This window comes from Cervus elaphus, chromosome 23, assembly GCF_910594005.1.
Source record: "Cervus elaphus chromosome 23, mCerEla1.1, whole genome shotgun sequence".
NCBI lineage: Eukaryota > Metazoa > Chordata > Mammalia > Artiodactyla > Cervidae > Cervus > Cervus elaphus.
Genome location: NC_057837.1, coordinates 20,726,371 through 20,747,038, shown reverse-complemented (window position 1 = coordinate 20,747,038; position 20,668 = coordinate 20,726,371). Strand labels below are relative to the sequence as shown.

At 37.1% G+C, this 20,668-nt stretch overlaps 1 protein-coding gene across 1 annotated transcript in view; it reads right to left on the bottom strand.

Moving 5' to 3' along the window:
- MALRD1 (MAM and LDL receptor class A domain containing 1) overlaps positions 1-20,668 on the bottom strand; it is a 515,151-nt gene that overhangs the window by 441,850 nt on the left and 52,633 nt on the right. Inside the window, exons 10-12 of the mRNA XM_043884605.1 lie at positions 18,669-18,876; positions 6,605-6,751; positions 846-943 (exon numbers count right to left, since the gene is read on the bottom strand). Of these exons, the coding sequence (XP_043740540.1) occupies positions 846-943; positions 6,605-6,751; positions 18,669-18,876 (453 nt within the window). The remainder of the gene's footprint in view (positions 1-845; positions 944-6,604; positions 6,752-18,668; positions 18,877-20,668) is intronic.

The following is a 20,668-nucleotide window of genomic DNA, read 5'->3' as shown; positions in this document are numbered from 1 at the left end:
TCCCTTCATTATTTTCTGATAGGCAAAGGGAGAAAAAGAAAGCTGAAATCTACAGGTTCAGAGACGTGTTAGAACTCTCAAAAGGATAGAAACTTCTAATGAAGACATTAGTGTTATGGAAAAATGGAAAGATTATGTTTATTGAACACCTACTATGTCCCAAATACTTTCCCAGATCCTTTATTTAATCACATTTGAATTCTCACAACCACGTGAAGAAGGTATTCTAACACTACACTTCCAGTGTGGACACTGAGTCTCAAAGCATATCATCTGTGGCAGAAGTGAAATTGGAACCAGGTTCATCTGACTCCAAAGTTCCCTTGCCTTCTTCTCTGTTATGCTGTGGGAATGAACTGAGTGTTTTACCCCTTGGTCTGTGTCTAGTGGCACCAGAAGGACTAAATGAAAAAATAAAATTCTGGAAATATATTTATTTTTCCTGCACATATTTGTCTTTATTTATTCATCCTTTCATCTTTTTTTCAACAGAATTTGTTAAACTGCTTTTATTTTCCTCAATTATTAGCAACATTTCTGGCCAAAATAACAAGCAGTTGGGGCAACGTGTATCCACAGCTTTAAATTATTGAAAGAACTACAGGGAAAGAATACAAAATGATAGAAATATTTTTGAATAGGCCCCCCAAACAAAGGGTGCAAGTTATACGCTGTAAATGTCTTTTGGAATGACATGACATTTCCTGGTGAAATAGCTCACATAAATCTCTCAATACATCATGAAAATAGTAGTAAAACATAGGAGGCATTTACTAGCTGGAGCAACCCAAGCCTAACAGTTTATAACCACAGACTAGCCAATGAAAATTCCAATAATTGGTTACCTGACATGGGGTAGAGGCAGTGACTGATTTTGTAAGAACAGGACTTCCAAGCTTGGCCACTGCAGGTGGTTGATGTGCCCCAAAATAAATAAATGATCCTGCAAAAACAAACATAAAGTCATGTGGATAAAAGTTCTTCTCTTGTACATTTGGCAGTTCTTTGCTCTAATCGTTCAACTGTGCACACATTCAACAGTCAATCAGATAAAGAAAATTACATTTTTACTTCTTTACCATTAAGTTCCACAGATAACCATGAATTGCTTTCATATGGATAACACTAAATATTTGAAATAAAATCTCACTGATGGAAAATAAGCTCTTGATCTAAATCCTCTCAATGAACATATTTTATTGGCTTAACTCAAGTCACAGTTTGAAATTAAATTAAACGAAGCTTCTAAGTTTACAATTAGATATTCAGCATGCCCTTAGAAAATTCCCAGGAGATCTTTACTTGCAAGTTTCTTCTGGATGTACTGAAGGATGAGAGCCTATAGACTGAGCTTGGTTTCTCCTGGGGCTTACATGTTTGTTGTCTGTGCTAGTGGGAGTGAAAGCTTAATTAAAGATGTAATCTGAGTGTTAACAAAATAACTGCTTTTAGATTTTAACTACAGTGGAAGTGCTCATGGCAAATGTACAGGGGGGATAACATCTCTTAGCAGCTCGAAAGATCACACATTCAGAAGAGTGGTCAGGGTAATAATGAAAATTTACAAGGTAGTCTATGCTGCACAATGTCAAGGTCTGATCCTGCCCTTTGATAATCATGGAGTGATGGGCAACCTGGAAAGACAACTATTTTGATGAAATAAAACACATTCAGAAGGGAATTTTCTTAGATCAATGCTGACTGCACAGAATGAAAAGGATTTCAGAATTAAATGTGTTACAGGTACCACCACATGTTTAACCAAACTACCATGGCTGCAAGTCAGCAGTGTGGTCTCTGAGTGAGAAAAACAGAACCCAGTTTCTATGGGCTTTAAATCCAAACCCAATTGGGAAGGATAATGCCTACTGTTCCCAACTCCAGACTAAGAGTAATAGAAAAAGTATATGAGTCCATTAAATTCTCTATTTCACCTACAAAAGAGTAGGAAAAGATGACTTTGAAAAATTATTCCAGCTTGAAAATCCTCAGGTTCAAGTAAAAATCAACTGAATATTGCCAAAAGAATAATTAAAATTCTAAACATTAACAACATTCAAAGATCTTGCTCCTCTGGTCATTTAAACCAATATGGACAATTTCAAACAAGTAATGAAGGATGAAACACATAAACACTAAAACTCCAAAATGTAAAAGAAGCAAAAGGTTTGAACAAGTTGATTATCCCACAAAATTAACTGCAAAAGTGATAGGAAAACAATCTACCAGGGTGTGTGGCCCCACCGCTTAATTTTATTTAATTTTTAAAGAATAAATATTTGCACATTACTTGCATATATCACAGGTTTTAGAAAAATATGAACAGCTCCTTGACTCATTTTATGATGCCAGATATCTCTAATGTTAAGAATGATGAAAAGAGAATAAAACTATAGATCAATATCACTCATGGTCATAGATACAAAATTCTAATTAAAATCTCTCAATTGCATTTGCAATTCTTAAAAAAAAATGCTGTGTCCCGACCAATGAGTTTTCCAAGAATAGAAGTTTGGTTTAACAGTCTTATCAACATAGTCAATAAGATCAAATTAAAGAGTAAAATAATAGAATCATATAAACAAATATTGAAGAGACTGTGAAAAATAGTCATTCATTCCCAATAATCTCAATAAAATGTTAAAAACAAACAATAAAGATGAATGATCTACCTCAAAATAAATAATGTCTTCAGTGGCCAACAACAAAATTATTTTAATTATGAGAAACTACCTAGAGAATTCTGTCACCATTACTAATTAGAGGAAATATTAGTAAGATAGTATTACTTATCTTAGACTAATATTATCTCATAGGTCTAGCAAATGTGCAAGTCAAGAAAATAGAATTTCTAGTAAATACAACAGAAAAGTAGAGATAGTGCTCCAAGTGTGTTGCCAATAACGTAATTGTAAAATCAGAACTCCAACAGTTTCTCTTTTAATAAAGACAGGTATCAATAAGAGAATTTAGCAAGGTAAATTCAAACAGAGAAATACTTCTAAGTTATTTTATTTATTTTAGCAATAAGACCCTGAATATAGAATGATAAGAAATATTCTACTCACAGTTAACAATGACAATACAAGATATGTAGAAATACATTTAAAAAGAAAAGAACAGGACTTGTATGAGGAACATCATAAAACTCCATGAAAAACTATAAGACTTCTGATTAACTGAAAAGAGATAACATTTTTTAGACAAAAAGATAATATTATGGAAATATTACATTAGTGAAAACTGATGTGGAAGCTAAACGCAATCTCAACATTTTAACCAAATATTTGAAAAACAGACAGTATTGACTTTAACTTTATATCTGCAGGTAGAGCCTAAAGAGAATGAACTCTGACCCTATTCCATGTACTTCCAGAAATATATCTCTGGATTTATTTTCTTAAAATCCTGCACCATAGAATGCTCTGAGTTAAGAGACTTATGGAATTATAGAATACCAAAGAGACTGATCCTGTTCATCTGAACTGTTCATCGTAAACTTGTTCTTGTAAAACTCTTGTAACCCCAGAGGGGCTAGCTGACCAGCACAGTATAAAAATAAAGAATACAGGGGTCAGCCTCCCCGGGCTACACTGTCCAGGCCAGCCTCAACCTCACCTTTTGCAAAGGATGTACCCCTTTTAATGCAATATGGCCCAGAAAGGATTCCTTAGACGCTTTGAGAACATTAGAGAATAGACCTTATAATGAATTTAGGTAAAAATATCACCAATATACCATTATGCAGGAAGAAATCATAAATAAAACCAGTCAAAAGAAGTTTGCATTAGGAATACAAGGGTGGTTTAATATTTGAAAAAATTGTTCATTTTATTATAAACAAAAAAGAGAGTATCACAATGATGATTATCACAATATGTTCTGAAAAGCATGCACCAAATTTTAACAGATTAACTTATATACATACATATACATACACACACATATATACATAAACGTTAACACTACAAATAGAAACATCTTTATCTGATAAAAAAAACAACCTTTTAGTGACTATACAAAACAACCTTTTAGTAACTATAGCATTCAAGGTTGAATTATTGACAGTTTTTCCCCTCAACAGGAATAAGACAAGTACAGCAGCTATCACCAGCTCTAGTCAACATTTTTCCAGAAGTCCTTGTCAGAACAATAAAACTGAAAATAGAGAGTTTAAGATTTAGAAAGAAGGAAATAAAATTGTCAATCTTTGAAGACAAAATAATTATGAGCTCATAATTTATAAATTCTTAACTATAATTTTAAAATAAGCATGGTCATTGAATACAAGGTCAATATTTTAAAATATAACTACATTTATATATAGAGCAACAACTCCAAAAATTAAGTTTTTAAAATGTAACATTTAATATAGCTGCAAAAATTTTAAAAACCTAAGGAAATGGTAGCAAAATCTTTTTAAAATCTATGCACTGGAGCTTCAAATATAGAGAAATTAAAGATCTAAATAAATGGAAAAAATTAGAAACATCTGAAAAAGATCATCTTTCCATGAAATACAAATCAAGGTTACATATGAGAAATCATTTTTTACACATAAATTTTTAAAAAATTAAGAGACTAGCATGTCTATTGATGGTAGACAAATAGAAAACAGTACTCCTTTTGCTGCTGGAATTTTAAGTATTAAAATTTTGAGAGAAAGTATATATCTTTCTGTAAAAAACAGGAGCATCACTGTTAGTTATTTACTGCATAGAATTAAAGGTCCCCATATAAGAAAATGCATAGCAGTATAGATTTTGCAGCATTGTCATAATATTGTTATCCAATAAGAGGATGGCTAGATATACTACAGCATACCCAGACCACAGAAATTAAGCAAATTAACAAAATTTTTTGTTTTGCCTTCTGTTTTAAGGCAAGGTTGAATATCAGGGATCAGATTCAGTCTTCTATCTTACACTAGCAAAGAAATCAAAACAATATATATTATATAATGGTTTTCAAATGTAGGACAATGGGAATATAGAATCACAATGATCTCTGAGAGAGGAAACAAACGAACAAAGCTATACAATTTTCCCAGCTTGCTACCTAAACCCAGTTTTCAACTGTCCGTCAGGGAGGGGGAAGCCAGCAGTGTGGTGGCCTTCTCAAGCTGAAAAGCCTGCAGTTTGGGGAAACACAAGTGGTCATAATTCATGAGGCAGGGTTCCGGGAAAAGGAGAGCCGCAAAGAGAGTGAACTCCGGAGATCTCCAGAGAGTTCTCTCCAAATCTCCACCTGAGTACTGACCAGGCCATGGGCATAAGGAAACCGCCTGAGGCTGGAGGACACCCTTCTAAAAGGAGCAGCTGAAACACTGCCCCAAGGTCATAAAGGGCCAGAAACAGTAGGGTCTTTTTACGAACCAGAGTGGAAACATTAATTATACATAGGAATTGGACAGAGTGCTCAAGTCTAATGAAAATTTATGTCCAGACAAAACCCGTCGGCAAATTATACACTCATAATCACCAAAATGTAGGAACAACTCAAATATCTTTCCACTGGTATACACCCAGGTCTAATATATGGTATGTATTCAATTGGTTTAAGAAAACATTATATAAGCTTGGAGGAAATGTACTAGTAATAAATATAGTTCCAATAATTAATAGTCTCCTTCCTATTTTAAACTTCAAATTTAATCCAATCTGCCACAGAATCTGAAGGGAAAAATAAGACCCACTGGCACAAGAGCAGAAATTAAGATCTTAATCTACTGTTAAATAATAAGCTGACTTTATAGTTTTAGACAACAGATGGGATGAATAGCCAAAGTCTCCCTCTCTGTCCCCTAACATCCTCCCCCACTAACCCCAATTTCCAATGGCTAAAAACACAGTCAACACTATTAGTTTTGGTGTACTTCTTTGGAAATCTCAAAGGAGAAACAGATATAATGTCTAGTGGAGGTTATACAAGCTTAAAGAGGATCTATGGCACAGTTGTGTTATTATAAAGTCAGTATGAAACTAATGTACCTTTGCAATTCATGAAACAAAACAAAAACAGAACAAAACCCTTCTATTTTCCTCGGAGTTTTACAAGCCTTCAGTGGAATGCTTGTTATGGTTGCTCTATTTTAAGGGGATATGTAAAAACTGTACCGCTGGTTAAAATAAAAGGATGTACGGGGAAGAAGTAAGACTGTTACAAAGAAGCTTTAAGAGTGATTAACTTGTATTAGAGTATTTGCAATTTATTTTCGAGCTAGTGCTATATCTGTTCTCTTTTCCTAGAAAAAGGATTAAACTATTCTTTCTGTTTTGCAAAACTTGGGATTGCTCTAAAATGAAAGTAAGCCTACTATACATGATTCATGACAACGAGAGAAAATTATCAGAAGACTTTTCACCTCTTCATGCCTTCAATCCCACCTTTTAAAAGGTGTAACAAAATGTTTTGTTATTAAAACAATGCTCCTTTCAGAAAACTCAACCACAAATTATTAAGTTGATTAGAAGAAATGAAAGCAAGACAAACCAGAGTTCCACTTAATACAGTCTATAGTGGGAAGTGAAAATGCACAGAATCATTATCCCACAAAAGGAGAAACAACAACAAAAAATGTTAAGAAAAGAGGAAAATATCCTACCATGATTTGTGCTTGTTGGGTGCTCAGCATCAGGAAGATGGGGGTCTGCACTGGGCAACCCTTTCACGAATTCCCACTGTGAATCTTCTGTGAGATATGGCTCCCAGCCGCAGAAACCAGACTCAAAGTCACACCTGAGATGACTGGCTATTAAGGACACAAAGGAAAACAAGTGAGGAGAACAAAGGGGGAGCAAGCAGGGAAACATCAACTCTAGCACGGCCAATCAACCTGGGTGGTCAGGACCATCACTCTACTTTGTAAAGAATGTTTTCTGATCATCAGAGTCGTTTTGCTTTTTCCAACCTCACAAAGTTCTCCATGTGCTGCGTGAGGCAGCGCCCTTCTACACTCTTCTATCTACACCTGGCACATTTCTTCCTGGTTGGCCATCTCTATTGCATTTAATGACACAAGGTAAAACTCTGCAGCTTTTCAGAGTAACCAATTCAACTGCCAAGATGAAAAAGATTCACCCGCTGAGATGGTTAAAAGGATGGAATTTAAATTAATTCTGGACACCTGAAGAGCCTGAGGTCAGCACCTTAGAATTCAATCTATTATGTTAGTTTAACAGTTTCTCTTTAAAAAAAAAAAAAGAAAAGAAAAAAATCCCCAGCCACTTTGGATTGCAAGTAAATTAGATACTCTTGAACTTCGCTTTTTTTCCTTCCTCTTAATACACAACTACAGAGTTGAAAAATACTTAAGTTCCTACATTTATCACAAAATAATGAGTTTTGGAGAAAGTCAGGATTTAGAGTAAGTTTCCTAAACACCACTCATAGCTTTGTCACCAAATTTGTGAGGAAAAAAAACAGCAAGTCTCAGTGGACTGGGTAGCGCACTAGAAATTCTAACAACTTGATTTGTGCTGTCAAGAAATTAATTTCTATCTGTTAAAGTTTCCTTATCCTAAAATAAGAATTATAGTACCAGTCTATATTAGATAGTGGTTTGGGAGATAAATCCATGCAATTAATTTAAAACATATTTGCAAGTATTCGTCTTTATGCAGAGACATTTTCATCACAGAAAGCAGGATAAAACAATGCTTGGTCTCGGTCAGAAAACACCTAAAGTTTTGACAGCTCCCTCAGATCACAATTCTATGATCTTCAATAAAATAAGAATAGATGTATTCCCACTGAGCTCCAAGTATGTGGCAAGTATTTTGCATATATTACCATCTGTGTTCACAAACACCCTACAAAGCAAGTGTAATTATCTTTTGGAAACGTTAGTGCCAAGTAACTTGCCTATGGTAAATTTTAGTAAATGGAATATCCAGACTTTGAGCTGTCTGATACCAAAGGTTATACTTGGAAGCCTCCCTACACCAGCGACTTTGTCTCAAAATTTAAAAGACTGCATCACTGCTTGCTCTTAACTGTTATGTTCAATTTTTTTTTTTTAATGTGACCAATTTTACCAGTATATTGAATAAGCTCACTATATCTTAATAATCAAAGGATATTCAAATTTCTATAAAAATGGATGCCTGGGTCACGACCAGGTATTTTATCACTAATATGTCAACTCGTAGAACACTAAAGGGTACTTTGCAGATAAGGCCACAAATTTTCTCTCCATGTAAATTCAATGTTTAGTTCTTAGAGCTATGCTTGTTTAGATAGTCATATAATGGATATGTAATGAAAGATTTTTCTCTACAAGCAAATATTATTTCCTCTTAAATGTATTCTCCAAAAATAAAAACAAGCAAATTAACTATCATATAATAATGGGAAAATGTTGCTCATAACCTAATGGTGAATCAACATGACAAGGAAATGCTGTTCACCCACACAGTACTTAACTGGCAATCTATTGCTTCTGGATGTTTTTCTTTTCTCAGCTCTGGTTACAGACTTGCTGGAATACTGCTATTGATAGCAAGTTACTGCTCCAAGCAGAGCCTCTTCGGTTTTTTGACAGTGTTAAGAACATATGACCTAACTGTGACTGTCTCCCCCAGCATCCAGAAAATCTTCTGATCTAGTTCTTTGGTCTTCTGTAAACTTCAGCATCTGCTAAGCCACCTCCCAGCTCTTCTGAGTCAGAAGAATATGCAAATAGACAAAGTTTAAATACATAATTGATCTCTGAAATGTGTTAACAAGTTCCCAATTCTTGATTGTGAACTTGGTCAAGGAATCCCTCATCCCCCAACCACAGGCACCCCCATCTAGGTTGGCCCAGAAATGTCCCAGTTTATACCCATTGTCCAAGGATAAAAATTAATACCTCTCCTCTTTCCTCTCAAGTACCCTGTTTGGGCAATAGATTCAATATCGCCCTATTGAAGCAACAAATTACATGTTAATACACAAAGCAAGCAAGCAAGACCATGCAGAGAACAATCATTGTTATACACAATGGTAATGGCTATAATACCATTGAATGTGGAAACGGAAAGTACAAAATGACCCAAACATCACCAACTCTTCCACAGATGCTTCACATCTGTACCTGTGTCACTCAACTACATAAACAGTACAGAAGTTTCAAAACAAAATAGATCATATTCATGTTGAAATTCAGCTTTAGAAGAGAAGTTTTAACCATTTCTTTCATTATCTGGATGTTTTATCACTTAAAATGTCAATCATTGCACTTTCCACAGAACCCAAAACACTGTCTTTTGAAAAATGAAAATTAATTTTTAAAGCCCATCACTGTAAAGATATATGAAAGCAAAATAATGCAAAGTGAAAGTTGTTCAGTCATGTCTGACTCTTTGCGACCCCATGGGCTATTCTCCAGGCCAGAATACTGGAGTGGGCAGCCTTTCCCTTCTCCAGGGGATCTTCCCAACCCAGGAAACGAACCCAGGTCTCCCGCATTGCAGGCAGATTCCTTACCGAGCTGAACCACCAGAGAAGCCCAAGAATACTGGAGTGGGTAGCCTATCCCTTCTTCAAGGGATCGTCCTGACCCAGGAATCAAACCCGGGTCTCTTGCATTGCAGGTGGATTCTTTACCAGCTGAGCTACCAGGGAAGCAATCACCTCTATAAAATGATGCAGTCAGCTCTATAAAGATCTTAGTGAACTGCTCAGCTGTTTTGCTTTTTTTTTAACCAATGACATTCATTCCAGTACAGGTCAAAGGACTTTCTTAAAGCTAAATATTCTAGAACTTAACTGTACTATAAAATAGAAGTCAAATTCCAGTCACCAAAGCTGAAGTCCTTCCATAAATATTTCCCCTACATAATTCCAAACATTTAAGGTAAAGTTATATCTGAAGTAAAACTGGAAGGGCCAAACACATGCAGGCAGCTAATAAATGCCTTATGATACCACATGTGTTAAATGTTAAATATTTATAAAATCTAAAAATTTACCTATTCATATTATATACAAACTGTATTCATGACAAGTAGTAATTTGGATTATCTGGTTGCTTTTACTTAAATTTCTGTGACTGCAGAATACATATCACCATCTCTAATCAGAGGATGAGATATGCCACAGTTCATAATTTCAGTGAAATTTCACTGAGTTCATCAGTTAGAGTAATATTTTTAAATTATGACAAAGCTTTCTCTTGCATATTCAACCACTGAAGCATACTGGCAAGAGAAAAAAGAATTTCATTGTGGCAGCTGAGGAAAATTCTGGATCATGAAAATTAAAATATTTATGAACTCCCTGGTTCAGAAGTCAGTCAGTTCTCTATTGTATAAGAAAAGAAGTCTGTGTGGGAACATTACATTCATTAAGCAGATACTAGGTTTTAATATGATTATACTAACAAAAATATTTTATTTATTGAGAACCCACAAGATCTTTTCTCCACTAAGTGAACATATATGTCCCTTACCCTCAGGAGATATTTTAGTAGTCAACATTTTTTTCAAAATATGGAAAGCATTCAGGCACAGTATCACATTGAAAATTAAACATCTTGCACTGGATTCTTGGTTCAAGTTTCTTTCACTTGAATATTGTACCTTCTCCTTTGAAGTGTCACAGTTTCTATTTGCATTTTAAATGCTCTAAAACATTCCTATTTTTTCATTCAATTAAAAGAGTTTTCCCATGGAATTTTCCAAACTGCTTTAATTTAAACACTGATCTGTCCATGCTTCCGTCCTTGTTGACACACAGTCTTTCTGCATGAACTATATATATATATATTTTTTCAACATTTTATTGTGGTAAAATATACTTATATGGGCTTCCTTTGTAGTTCAGTTGGTAAAGAATCTGCCTGCAATGCAGGAAACCCAGGTTTGATTCCTGAGTCAGGAAGATTCCCCTGGAGAAGGAAATGGCAACCCACTCAGTTATTCTTGCCTGGAGAACCCCATGGACAGAGGAGCCTGGTGGGCTATAGTCCATGGGGTTGCAAGAGTCAGACACGACTTAGTGAGTAAACCACCACCATACTTACTATAAAATTTACCTTTTTGACCATTTTTAAGTGTCCAGTTGAGTGGCAGTAAGCACCTTTACACAGTTGTATGACCATCATGTGTCTCCAGAACTTTCCCATAATCCCAAAGACAAACTCCATACCCAGTAAACATTCTCATTTTTCCCTTCCCTTCAACCTCTGACCACCACCATTCTGCTTCCTGTTTTGAGTCCTCTAGGTAAGTAGAATTATACAATGTTTGTCCTGCTGTGACCTGCATATTTCACTTAGCAAAATGTCCTCAAGATTTAGCCATGTTGTAGCATATGTTGGAAAATTAGGTATATTTTATATGTTAGTTGTTCTGCTAGCCAACATACACCTTTAGACCAGGTATGCATATACCAATGTATACTGGTATATGTTACATTTTATCTTATTAGAAATGTGGTAGAAAATATATGGCGCGAGTATTTTATTCTTAAATGTCCCTGTTTTATACAGGATCATATTAACAACCATCAAAAATCTATAGTTCGGAATTGTGCAGTATTTGCCTTTCTGTGACTGGCTTATTTCACTTAGAATGATGATGCCACTTCTATGAGGTATCGAAAACACTGGAAAGCATATGCTGTTCAGTTGATACAAATATTTGGTTATGCAAAATAGTGTCTATAGTCAAAACACTGTATTATACACTTGGCCAATTGTTTTGCAATACTTAATACTTGTAAAAAAAAAAAATATAACGTTTTGTGAAATATTTTGAAATGGGAGAGGCAAAAAGGAGAAGAAGCATGAAAAAAAGCTCAATTGTCTGCTCCACCAGCACCCGCTCAGCAAAACCGTCCTTCGTGTCCATTTAAACGATGTGTTTTAAGCTGAAAGTGCTGTGGGGACAGGCATTTGCCTGTGCATCTCCAACACCAATCTTGAGCCTTTAAAAGTCGACAGTGGCGACGTTTTCCTGGGCAAGAGCATCCAGGATATTTGGAACTTTGACAGGTGATATCCTCCACTAGAAAGAAGTTCTACAAAACTGCTTGCAGTAGGCCACGCAATGGCACTTCCTCATCCTTGCAGGGCTTACAGTCCTGCTGCTGCTCTGAGAACTGGAAAGGCCTGCGCTCCGCTCCTCGCTGCTCGGGGCTCTCTGGCCACCACCCCTCTCCTCAGGGGCTGGCTCCCCTCGGTCACAGCGTCCAGGCTTCCCCGCCTCCAGCGGTTGATCCGGTTCCTAGGTGCGCGCCTCCCTGGACCTTCCGCGGCTCGGGCCATGTCCTCCCACAAGGACCACGGCCGCTTGGGCACCTTCCCCAGCAACACCTCTCCTGCCCCCGGGGTGTCAGAGGTGGTGGCCCCCCTTTCCCTCCGGCACCCCCACCTCCGCTCCTCCAGTCTCTTCCAGGAAGGAGGAGCCGCGGCGAAGGTGAGGACTCAGCAGAAGCGCCCGGGTCCCAGGGCGCTGCCCCGCGGGGATGCCCTGCTAAGGGGAGGCCCCAGACCTGGGTGACCTGCGGCGATGGCCAAGGGGCCTGTGCCTTTGCCTTCAGGACCAACATCGCTAGGGCAGCGGGTCGTAGGTCCTGCGGCGCCCCTTTCACCATCCTAATGAACGCTGCACCTAGACATCGCGACGCGGGTTCACCTGCAAGCGCCGGTCGTGGAGGCTGCTAGACCGAGGCAGGGGTTCACCTGCGGCAGGTGGGCACTGAACCGTTCCGCTGCTGAGATATGTTGAAACACTCGGCCCTTAACTGACCTGAGACAGAGACCAGGAGGCAGCGGAGGAGGAAGTGGGAGCGGAGCGCAGCCCAGGTACCACCAGCTGCCCCTCCCCTGCCACGCCCTTCGCTTCTGCTGCCCAAGGATAGGGGCTGGTTCCCTCCAGCTCCTAGGCCTCCAGGGCGCTTGTATGCGCGGCCCCACCCGGTTAGGAAGATAAATCTTGGGTCAAGGGTTTTGGCTACAAACAAGTGGGGGCGGGGGGGGGGGGGGAGGAAGGGGTAGGGGAGGACAAGGAAAACTTTGGAGGTGAAGGACGCTGCACAGGTTTCACAAGTGTATGCGTATGTCCAAAGTAATCCAACTGTATACATTCACTTTGTGCAGTTTTTGTACATCAGTATTGGAGAAGGAAATGGCAACCCACTCCAGTACTCTTTCCTGGAGATCCCATGGAGGGAGGAGCCTGGTAGGCTACAGTCCATGGGGTTGCAAAGAGTCCGACACGACTGAGCGACTTCACTTTCACTTTGTACATCAATATATCTTAATAGCACTATTTTAAAACTATATTTTTAGGAATTATAATGATGCCCTTAGGTATTAGTGAAGTACTGGGAGTTTTGTTTTCTATCATAAAAGGCCTCGAATTTGTCTTTTAAGACTGTTTCCTCTTACAGTTTTCTCCCCACCTGTTTTCTTTTTTCAGAAAGTGTTGTTGGCCTCCATTTAAAGCCTTTTAGGCACAGTGGTTCTCCAATTTTAAAACATGCAGGTGAATCATCTGGGGCACTGTTAAAATGCAACTCTGGGTTCCATAAGACTGGGTTGTAGCCTGAAATTCTGTGTTTCCAAGGAACTCCCAGATGCTGCTGCCGAGACTACTGGTCAACCAAGGAACACTAACGGTAGAAACAGCAGAATCCGTTTTTCCTTTACCATTAGCTACTTTTGGAAAAGTACTGGACTGGAGGCTCAATCAATTACATTTGTTAAAATAATATAAAAGTAAGAGGACCTTGGTAAAGAAACACCACCTGAGTAAATACGCATTTTGCAAATTTTACGCTGACCATTGAAAACATTCATGAGTTAATATTTACTTAGCCTCTGGAATATAGTAAAAAAATTTGATGTATTCAAGCTGTATATATGAACTATCACTTCAGTTGCTCAGCAGTGTCTGACTCTGCGACCCCATGGACTACAACGTGCCAGGCTTCCCTGGCCATCACCAACACTCAGAGGGTGCTCAAACTCATGTCCATCAGTCAGCGATGCCATCCACCATCTCATCCTGTCATCCCCTTCTCCTCCTGCCTTCAATCTTTCCCAGCAGCAGGGTATTTTCCAATGAGTCAGTTCTTCACATTGGGTGCCCAAAGTATTGGAACTTCAGCTTCAGCAACAGTCCTTCCAATGACTCCGTTCAGTTCAGTCCCTCAGTCGTGTCCGCCTCTTTGCGACCCCATGAATTGCAGCACGCCAGGCCTCCCTGTCCATCACCAACTCCCGGAGTTTACTCTAACTCATGTCCATTGAGTCGGTGATGCCATCCAACCATCTCATCCTCTGCTGTCCCCTTCTCCTCCTGCCCCCAGTCCCTCCCAGCATCAGGGTCTTTTCCAACGAGTCAACTCTTCGCATGAGATGGCCAAAGTATTGGAGTTTCAGCTTCAACATCAGTCCTTCCAATGAACACCCAGGACTGATCTCCTTTAGGATGGACTGGTTGGATCTCTTTGCAGTCCAAGGGACTCTCAAGAGTCTTCTCCAACACCACAGTTCAAAAACATCAATTCTTCAGCGCTTAGCTTTCTTCACAGTCCAACTCTCACATCCATACATGACCAATGGAAAAACCATAGCCTTGACTAGACGGACCTTTGTTGGCAAAAATGTCTCTGCTTTTTGATATGCTATCTAGGTTGGTCATAACTTTCCTTCCAAGGAGTAAGCGTCTTTTAATTTTATGGCTGCAATCACCATCTACAGTGATTTTGGAGCCCAGAAAAATAAAGTCTGACACTGTTTCCACTGTCTCCCCATCTATTTGCCATGAAGTGATGGGACCGGATGCCATGATCTTAGTTTTCTGAATGTTGAGCTTTAAGCCAACTTTTTCACTCTCCTCTTTCACAACAAGAGGCTCTTTAGTTCCTCTTCACTTTCTGCCATAAGGGTGGTGTCGTCTGCATATCTGAGGTTATTGATATTTCTCCTGGCAATCTTGATTCCAGCTTGTGCTTCTTCCAGCCCAGCATTTCTCATGATGTACTCTGCATATAAGTTAAATAAGCAGGGTGACAATATACAGCCTTCACATACTCCTTTCCCGATTTGGAACCAGTCTGTTGTTCCATGTCCAGTTCTAACTGTTGCTTCCTGACCTGCATATAGGTTTCTCAAGAGGCAGGTCAGGTGGTCTGGTATGCCCATCTCTCGAAGAATTTCCCACAGTTTATTGTGGTCCACACAGTCGAAGCTTTGGCATAGTCAATAAAGCAGAAATAGATGTTTTCCTCTATTTGCACTGATCACTGAGGAAGGCTTTCTTATCTCTCCTTGCTATTCTTTGGAGCTCTGCTTTCAAATGGGAATATCTTTCCTTTTCTCCTTTGGTTTTTGCTTCTATTCTTTTCACAGCTACTTGTAAGTCCTCCTCAGGCAGCCATTTTGCTTTTTTGCATTTCTTTTCCATGGGGATGGTCTTGATCCCTGTCTCCTGTACAATGTCACAAACCTCCCTCTATAGTTCATCAGGCACTCTGTCTATCAGATCTAGTCTCTTAAATCTATTTCTCACTTCCAGTGTATAATCATAAGGGATTTGACTTAGGTCATACCTGAATGGTGTAGTGGTTTTCCCTACTTTCTTCAATTTAAGTCTAAATTTGGCAATAAGGAGTTCATGATCTGAGCCACAGTCAGCTCCTGGCCTTGTTTTTGCTGACTGTATAGAGCTTCTCCATCTTTGGCTGCAAAGATTATAATCAATCTAATTTCGGTATTGACCATCTGGTGATGTCCATGTGTAGAGTCTTCTTTTGTGTTGTTGGAAGAGGGTGTTTGCTATGACCAGTGCATTCTCTTGGCAATACTCTATTAGTATTTGTCCTGTTTCATTCAGGCCAAATTTGCCTGTTACTCCAGGTGTTTCTTGACTTCCTACTTTTGCATGACAGTCCCCTATAATGAAAGGACATCTTTTTACTCAGGACTAATTTCCTTTATGATTGACTAGTTTGATCTACTTGCAGTCCAAGGGACTCTCAAGAGTCTTCTCCAACACCACAATTCAAAAGCATCAATTCTTTGGCACTCAGTTTTCTTTATAGTCCAACTCTCACAACCATACATGACTACTTTAAAAACCATAGCTTTGACTAGATAGATCTTTGTTGGCAAAGTAAGGTCTCTGCTTTTTAATACACTGTCTAGGTTGGTCATAACTTTCCTTCCAAGGAGTGAGCGTCTTTGAATTTCATGGCTGCAGTCACCATCTGCAGTAGTTTTGGAGCCCCCAAATATAAAGTCTCTCACTGTTTCCATTGTTTCCGCATCTATTTCCCATGAAGTGATGGGACTGGATGCCATGATCTTAGTTTTCTAAATGTTGAGTTTTAAGACACTTTTTCACTCTCCTCTTTCACTTTCATCAAGAGGCTCTTTAGTTCTTCTTTGTTTTCTGCCATAAGGGTGGTGTCATCTGCATATCTGAGGTTGTTGATATTTCTCCCGGCAATATGAGCTATACCAATCTAGAGATTCAGCCTATGCTGACATTTTAAAAAAGGATATAAAATCATTTTTCTTGAGCTTTATGGACCTGAAAATTTTATTTATAAAAAAAATTTGTATAACAAAGTCAAACTTGTAAAATACAAACTCAAAGTATGTTGTACAATGTTTGAAATTGGCTTAAAATGTCAGAGGAAAGCCTCTTATTTTGTAATAACATATATATACATGTGTTTATATACTTTATATAGGGGATATGACTTAAGAATGTAGCCATGTTACATACTACAAAACGTATATATACTTTGATGTCAACATGAGTATTTCATGTACATATTTGTATAATCATTTTTGCTTTGAGGAACTTATTTGTATAGTAATGGAATTTTTAGAATCAATACAATGCTACACTATTTTATGCACTAAAGTATATTTAACATGTTTTGCATATTACACATGGGCTGCACATGCTAAATACTTTAGTGCAGAAAACAGTGTAACATTATAACATTTACATCAATTCTAGTAATTCCATTACTATACAATTATTTCCTCCAAGCAAAATTGATTATAAAATATGTACATGAAACACTCATGCTGACACCAAACTATATGGATGTTTTGTAATATGTAACATGGCTATCTTTTTTATGTCATATCTCCTATATAAAGCTGATCTAAATCTAGCAAGCATGCCAGTTGTTCTTTGACTATTTGTCTAAATGATCTTACATTATTTGGAAAATTTAGCTGACTATGAAGCAAAACTACTTTTTGATAAGGACAGACATCTGTCCCTGAATTCACACAAAGGAAACAGCAAAATGGGATCAAGATATAATCTATGGGTGAAATGTCAGATAAGTAATCAATAAAACTTCCAATAAAGAGATATGGGAAAGTATGTCCAAAATCAAATGCTAAAGTATCTAGTAATATTCTAGGTGAAATTCGATGAAGAAAATGAGTTAAAAGGATAACATAAAGAATCCTTCAACTGCAGGGAAAGAAAGGAGAAAAGCTATTAATAAGTTTAAGTTTCAATATGTGGAATTGAAAAGACAAGAAATATATTTACTCTTAATTACTGAAATTGAGAATAATACAAACCATTAGAAAGGTGAATTTGTCCCAAGAAATGAACCAAATTGTCTGTAAAAAAAACTTTTTAATGAAGCAAAACAGAGGAAAGTGACAGTCGCGTTAGAGAAAATGAAATGCCTCTTTTCTAATGGAAAAAAAAAAGGGCACAAGAAAATCCATGGAGATCATATCAGTAAGGAGATTATTTTACTTAAATTTATGGTTAAAATCAAATGTCCATTTTTGTCCCTTTGTCCGTTACTCTCAGTAAAATCCTTACTCACCAATCAACAGAAGCATATTGTACAAAGCTTTCCATTAAAAAGGTGACATTCATCTTGTTATAATATTTTATGTTGCTCAACAAAATATATCACAAAAATAAAGCACTGCAGCAAAAATAAATGTAAAGTTTTTAATAATTAAGAGACCCTCCTGTTTGTGATATAGAAATTGGATGAATTTAGTTGTATTCATTGTTTCTAAAAAGACAAGCATTTTAGTTGCTAAGTTACCTCATATGAATGAAAACCATGATGTAGGTTGTAAATTAAATTATATTTCTTTCTGATATAACTAGGTTTGAATAGTAATAGAATTTATCATTACTCTTATCAAAGACTCTTCATAAAAGGTCTGAAATAAAGGAGTTGGGCCGTTTTGCCTAATCATGAATACCAACCATGGCTGATTTCTACATCATCATGGCTATCTGGAAGGTAATAACAGCCCTCCTTCTCTTTCCCCTTGCCCCACAGCTTTCTACATAATTGGTCAGAATGGTAAAAAAATCTCACATTTAATAAAGGTTATTAACCCATAGTAAATTTGTATTTTAAGAGAAGAATACAAATAGATTCCTTCTCCCATCCATTTTCTTCTTATTCAAAATACACACACCTCACTCATCATCACAACTATTCATTTGTTGAACAAATTGATTCTCAGAGTGAGCAAAAAGCACCAAAACATTAAGTTAGCATAGAGACGCCCACAAGGAATAGTGCTTATGGCTTCAAAGTGAGAACGTACATTCATCTTACTTCATACATATTAACTTCACCTTGCTCAAGATAAAAGTCTCTTTTAAATTCAACCACTATCATGAATGTGAGCATAGGAGTGAGTCAACCATTAATTTACTTACAGCAAGTTGCTGGGTCCTCATCACTCTCATCAGAACAGTCCTGCCGAGAGTCACAGACCAATTCTTGAGCAACGCATTGGCCGCTGGCACAGGTGAATTCGTCTGCAGAGCAAAGTTGTCTGGACGGGGCCTGGGCACAGGCGTAGACCCACAGGTCATCAAGCCCAATAAAACCTTTGTGGCTCAAAATAGTCCCTTCAAAAATAACCTTCAGGGAAGCACAGAGAATAATTTGTGACCTTAAAAATCTCTTCAAAAAGGCTCCAGAAATAATATTAGAGATTCAAGAATTATTAAGAAAAATGCCTTTTTAAAGATAAAGCAAATACAGTTAAGAAGCAAATACAACTAAGAATAAAGTTCCCATTTGATAAGCTTGACTCACACACATCAGATTGATGGGCACATTAGAGCCACTGAGGTGTCTAAGAAACCACCCGTGATCTGATGATCTGATCTGAAAAATCACCCGTGATCATGATCGCCTTAATCACCAACAATGTCCCTGACTGCAAACTTACTTGGTCATCATTTTCACAGCCCACTGACTTTAATATTCAAGGAAAAGAATAAGTGTTGTTGCTATTTATGTAACGAGAGTTATAGATGCACTTGGTTTTTTAGCTATTGAAATTAGTTACTAGGTAGGAAGTGAAGTGTCACATAGATAAAAAGGGATGCAATAGAATAGGAAAACATTTAAAAGAATAAATTTTAAAATCTATTAATCCTTATAAAAGAATTTATCTAACAATCAAAGAAGTACTAATTAAAGGAAGTGAATTCATTTTCTGTAACTGAATTGCAGGCTTTCTAAAGGTATAAGATACTAGCAAGTTGAAACAACCATACGTTGCTATTCTAGTGTAAGATGATGTGGAAGTATTAATATCCCTTGAGGTTTTAACGAGAGCAATTATTCAGTAACACCAAGAGTGCAAGAGAAATCAAAAACTGTATAGCAGATGCCTTATTCTCTGCCATCCAATATGGTTGTCACTAGCTACCTAGCGCTATATCAATTTACATGAACTAAAATTAAGTTAAAAGTCAGTTCCCCATTTTAATAGTTACATTTCAAGAATTCAATAACCACATGTGGCTACTGACTACCACACTGGAGAACACAGATAAAATTGCCATTAACACAGAAAGTTCTGTTGATCAGCACTGAACTAAATATTGGGTTTGGTTTGATTTTCATGGAATACAGCAAAAGTATTTCTATTTTGTGAAGTATAGTTAATTTATAATATTGTGTTTCAGATGTACAGCATAGTAATTCAGAGGGTATTTTTTTTGCGTCGATATTGTTAATATGTAAATAAGATTCTAGGAGCAAAGACTGACTCCTTTTAGTCTCTTCCAGCTTCACGTGTCTGAGAAATTTTCTTTTCAAAAAGATGAGCAATATATATTTAAGAATTACTTAAGATCAAGTTTGCATACATATTTAACAATGTATAAAATAATAAATTTAAATATTTCATGGTAAGAAAACTTTGCATCTTTTTCCATAATGACTATATGTTAAAATCATTGCACCTACAGCTGTGGATTTTCACAGTCTCAAGGTATCAGATATACAGAAGTGATTTCAGTTTAGGTTTCCAAAATTTTGAGTTTCAACTTGGATCTCAAAAGTCTGCCATTACTGAAAAGCTAGTTACATTTAATATGCACTTGGAAATGGTAACTCCAAAATTATTTTCATTACATTTTTTATCTCTGAGTTAAGCACCAAAGCAAACTTTAATATTTAGCTTATGAAAAAATAATAGAAGTCCAATCATTTAGTACTTCTTTCAGAAACTATAGAGGTAGATAGGAGCTTAGAAAAGTTAAAATAGTATCAAAATGTTAACTCAATGGGCTATGATATAAACCTCAACTTCTGAGATTGCTACAAAAATGCTGTGATTTGTAAGTTCCAAATTCAGCTGTAAATTGGATTTTAAAAATCTGCATAGTCACAGTTCATATCATTTGGGGCCTCCTTC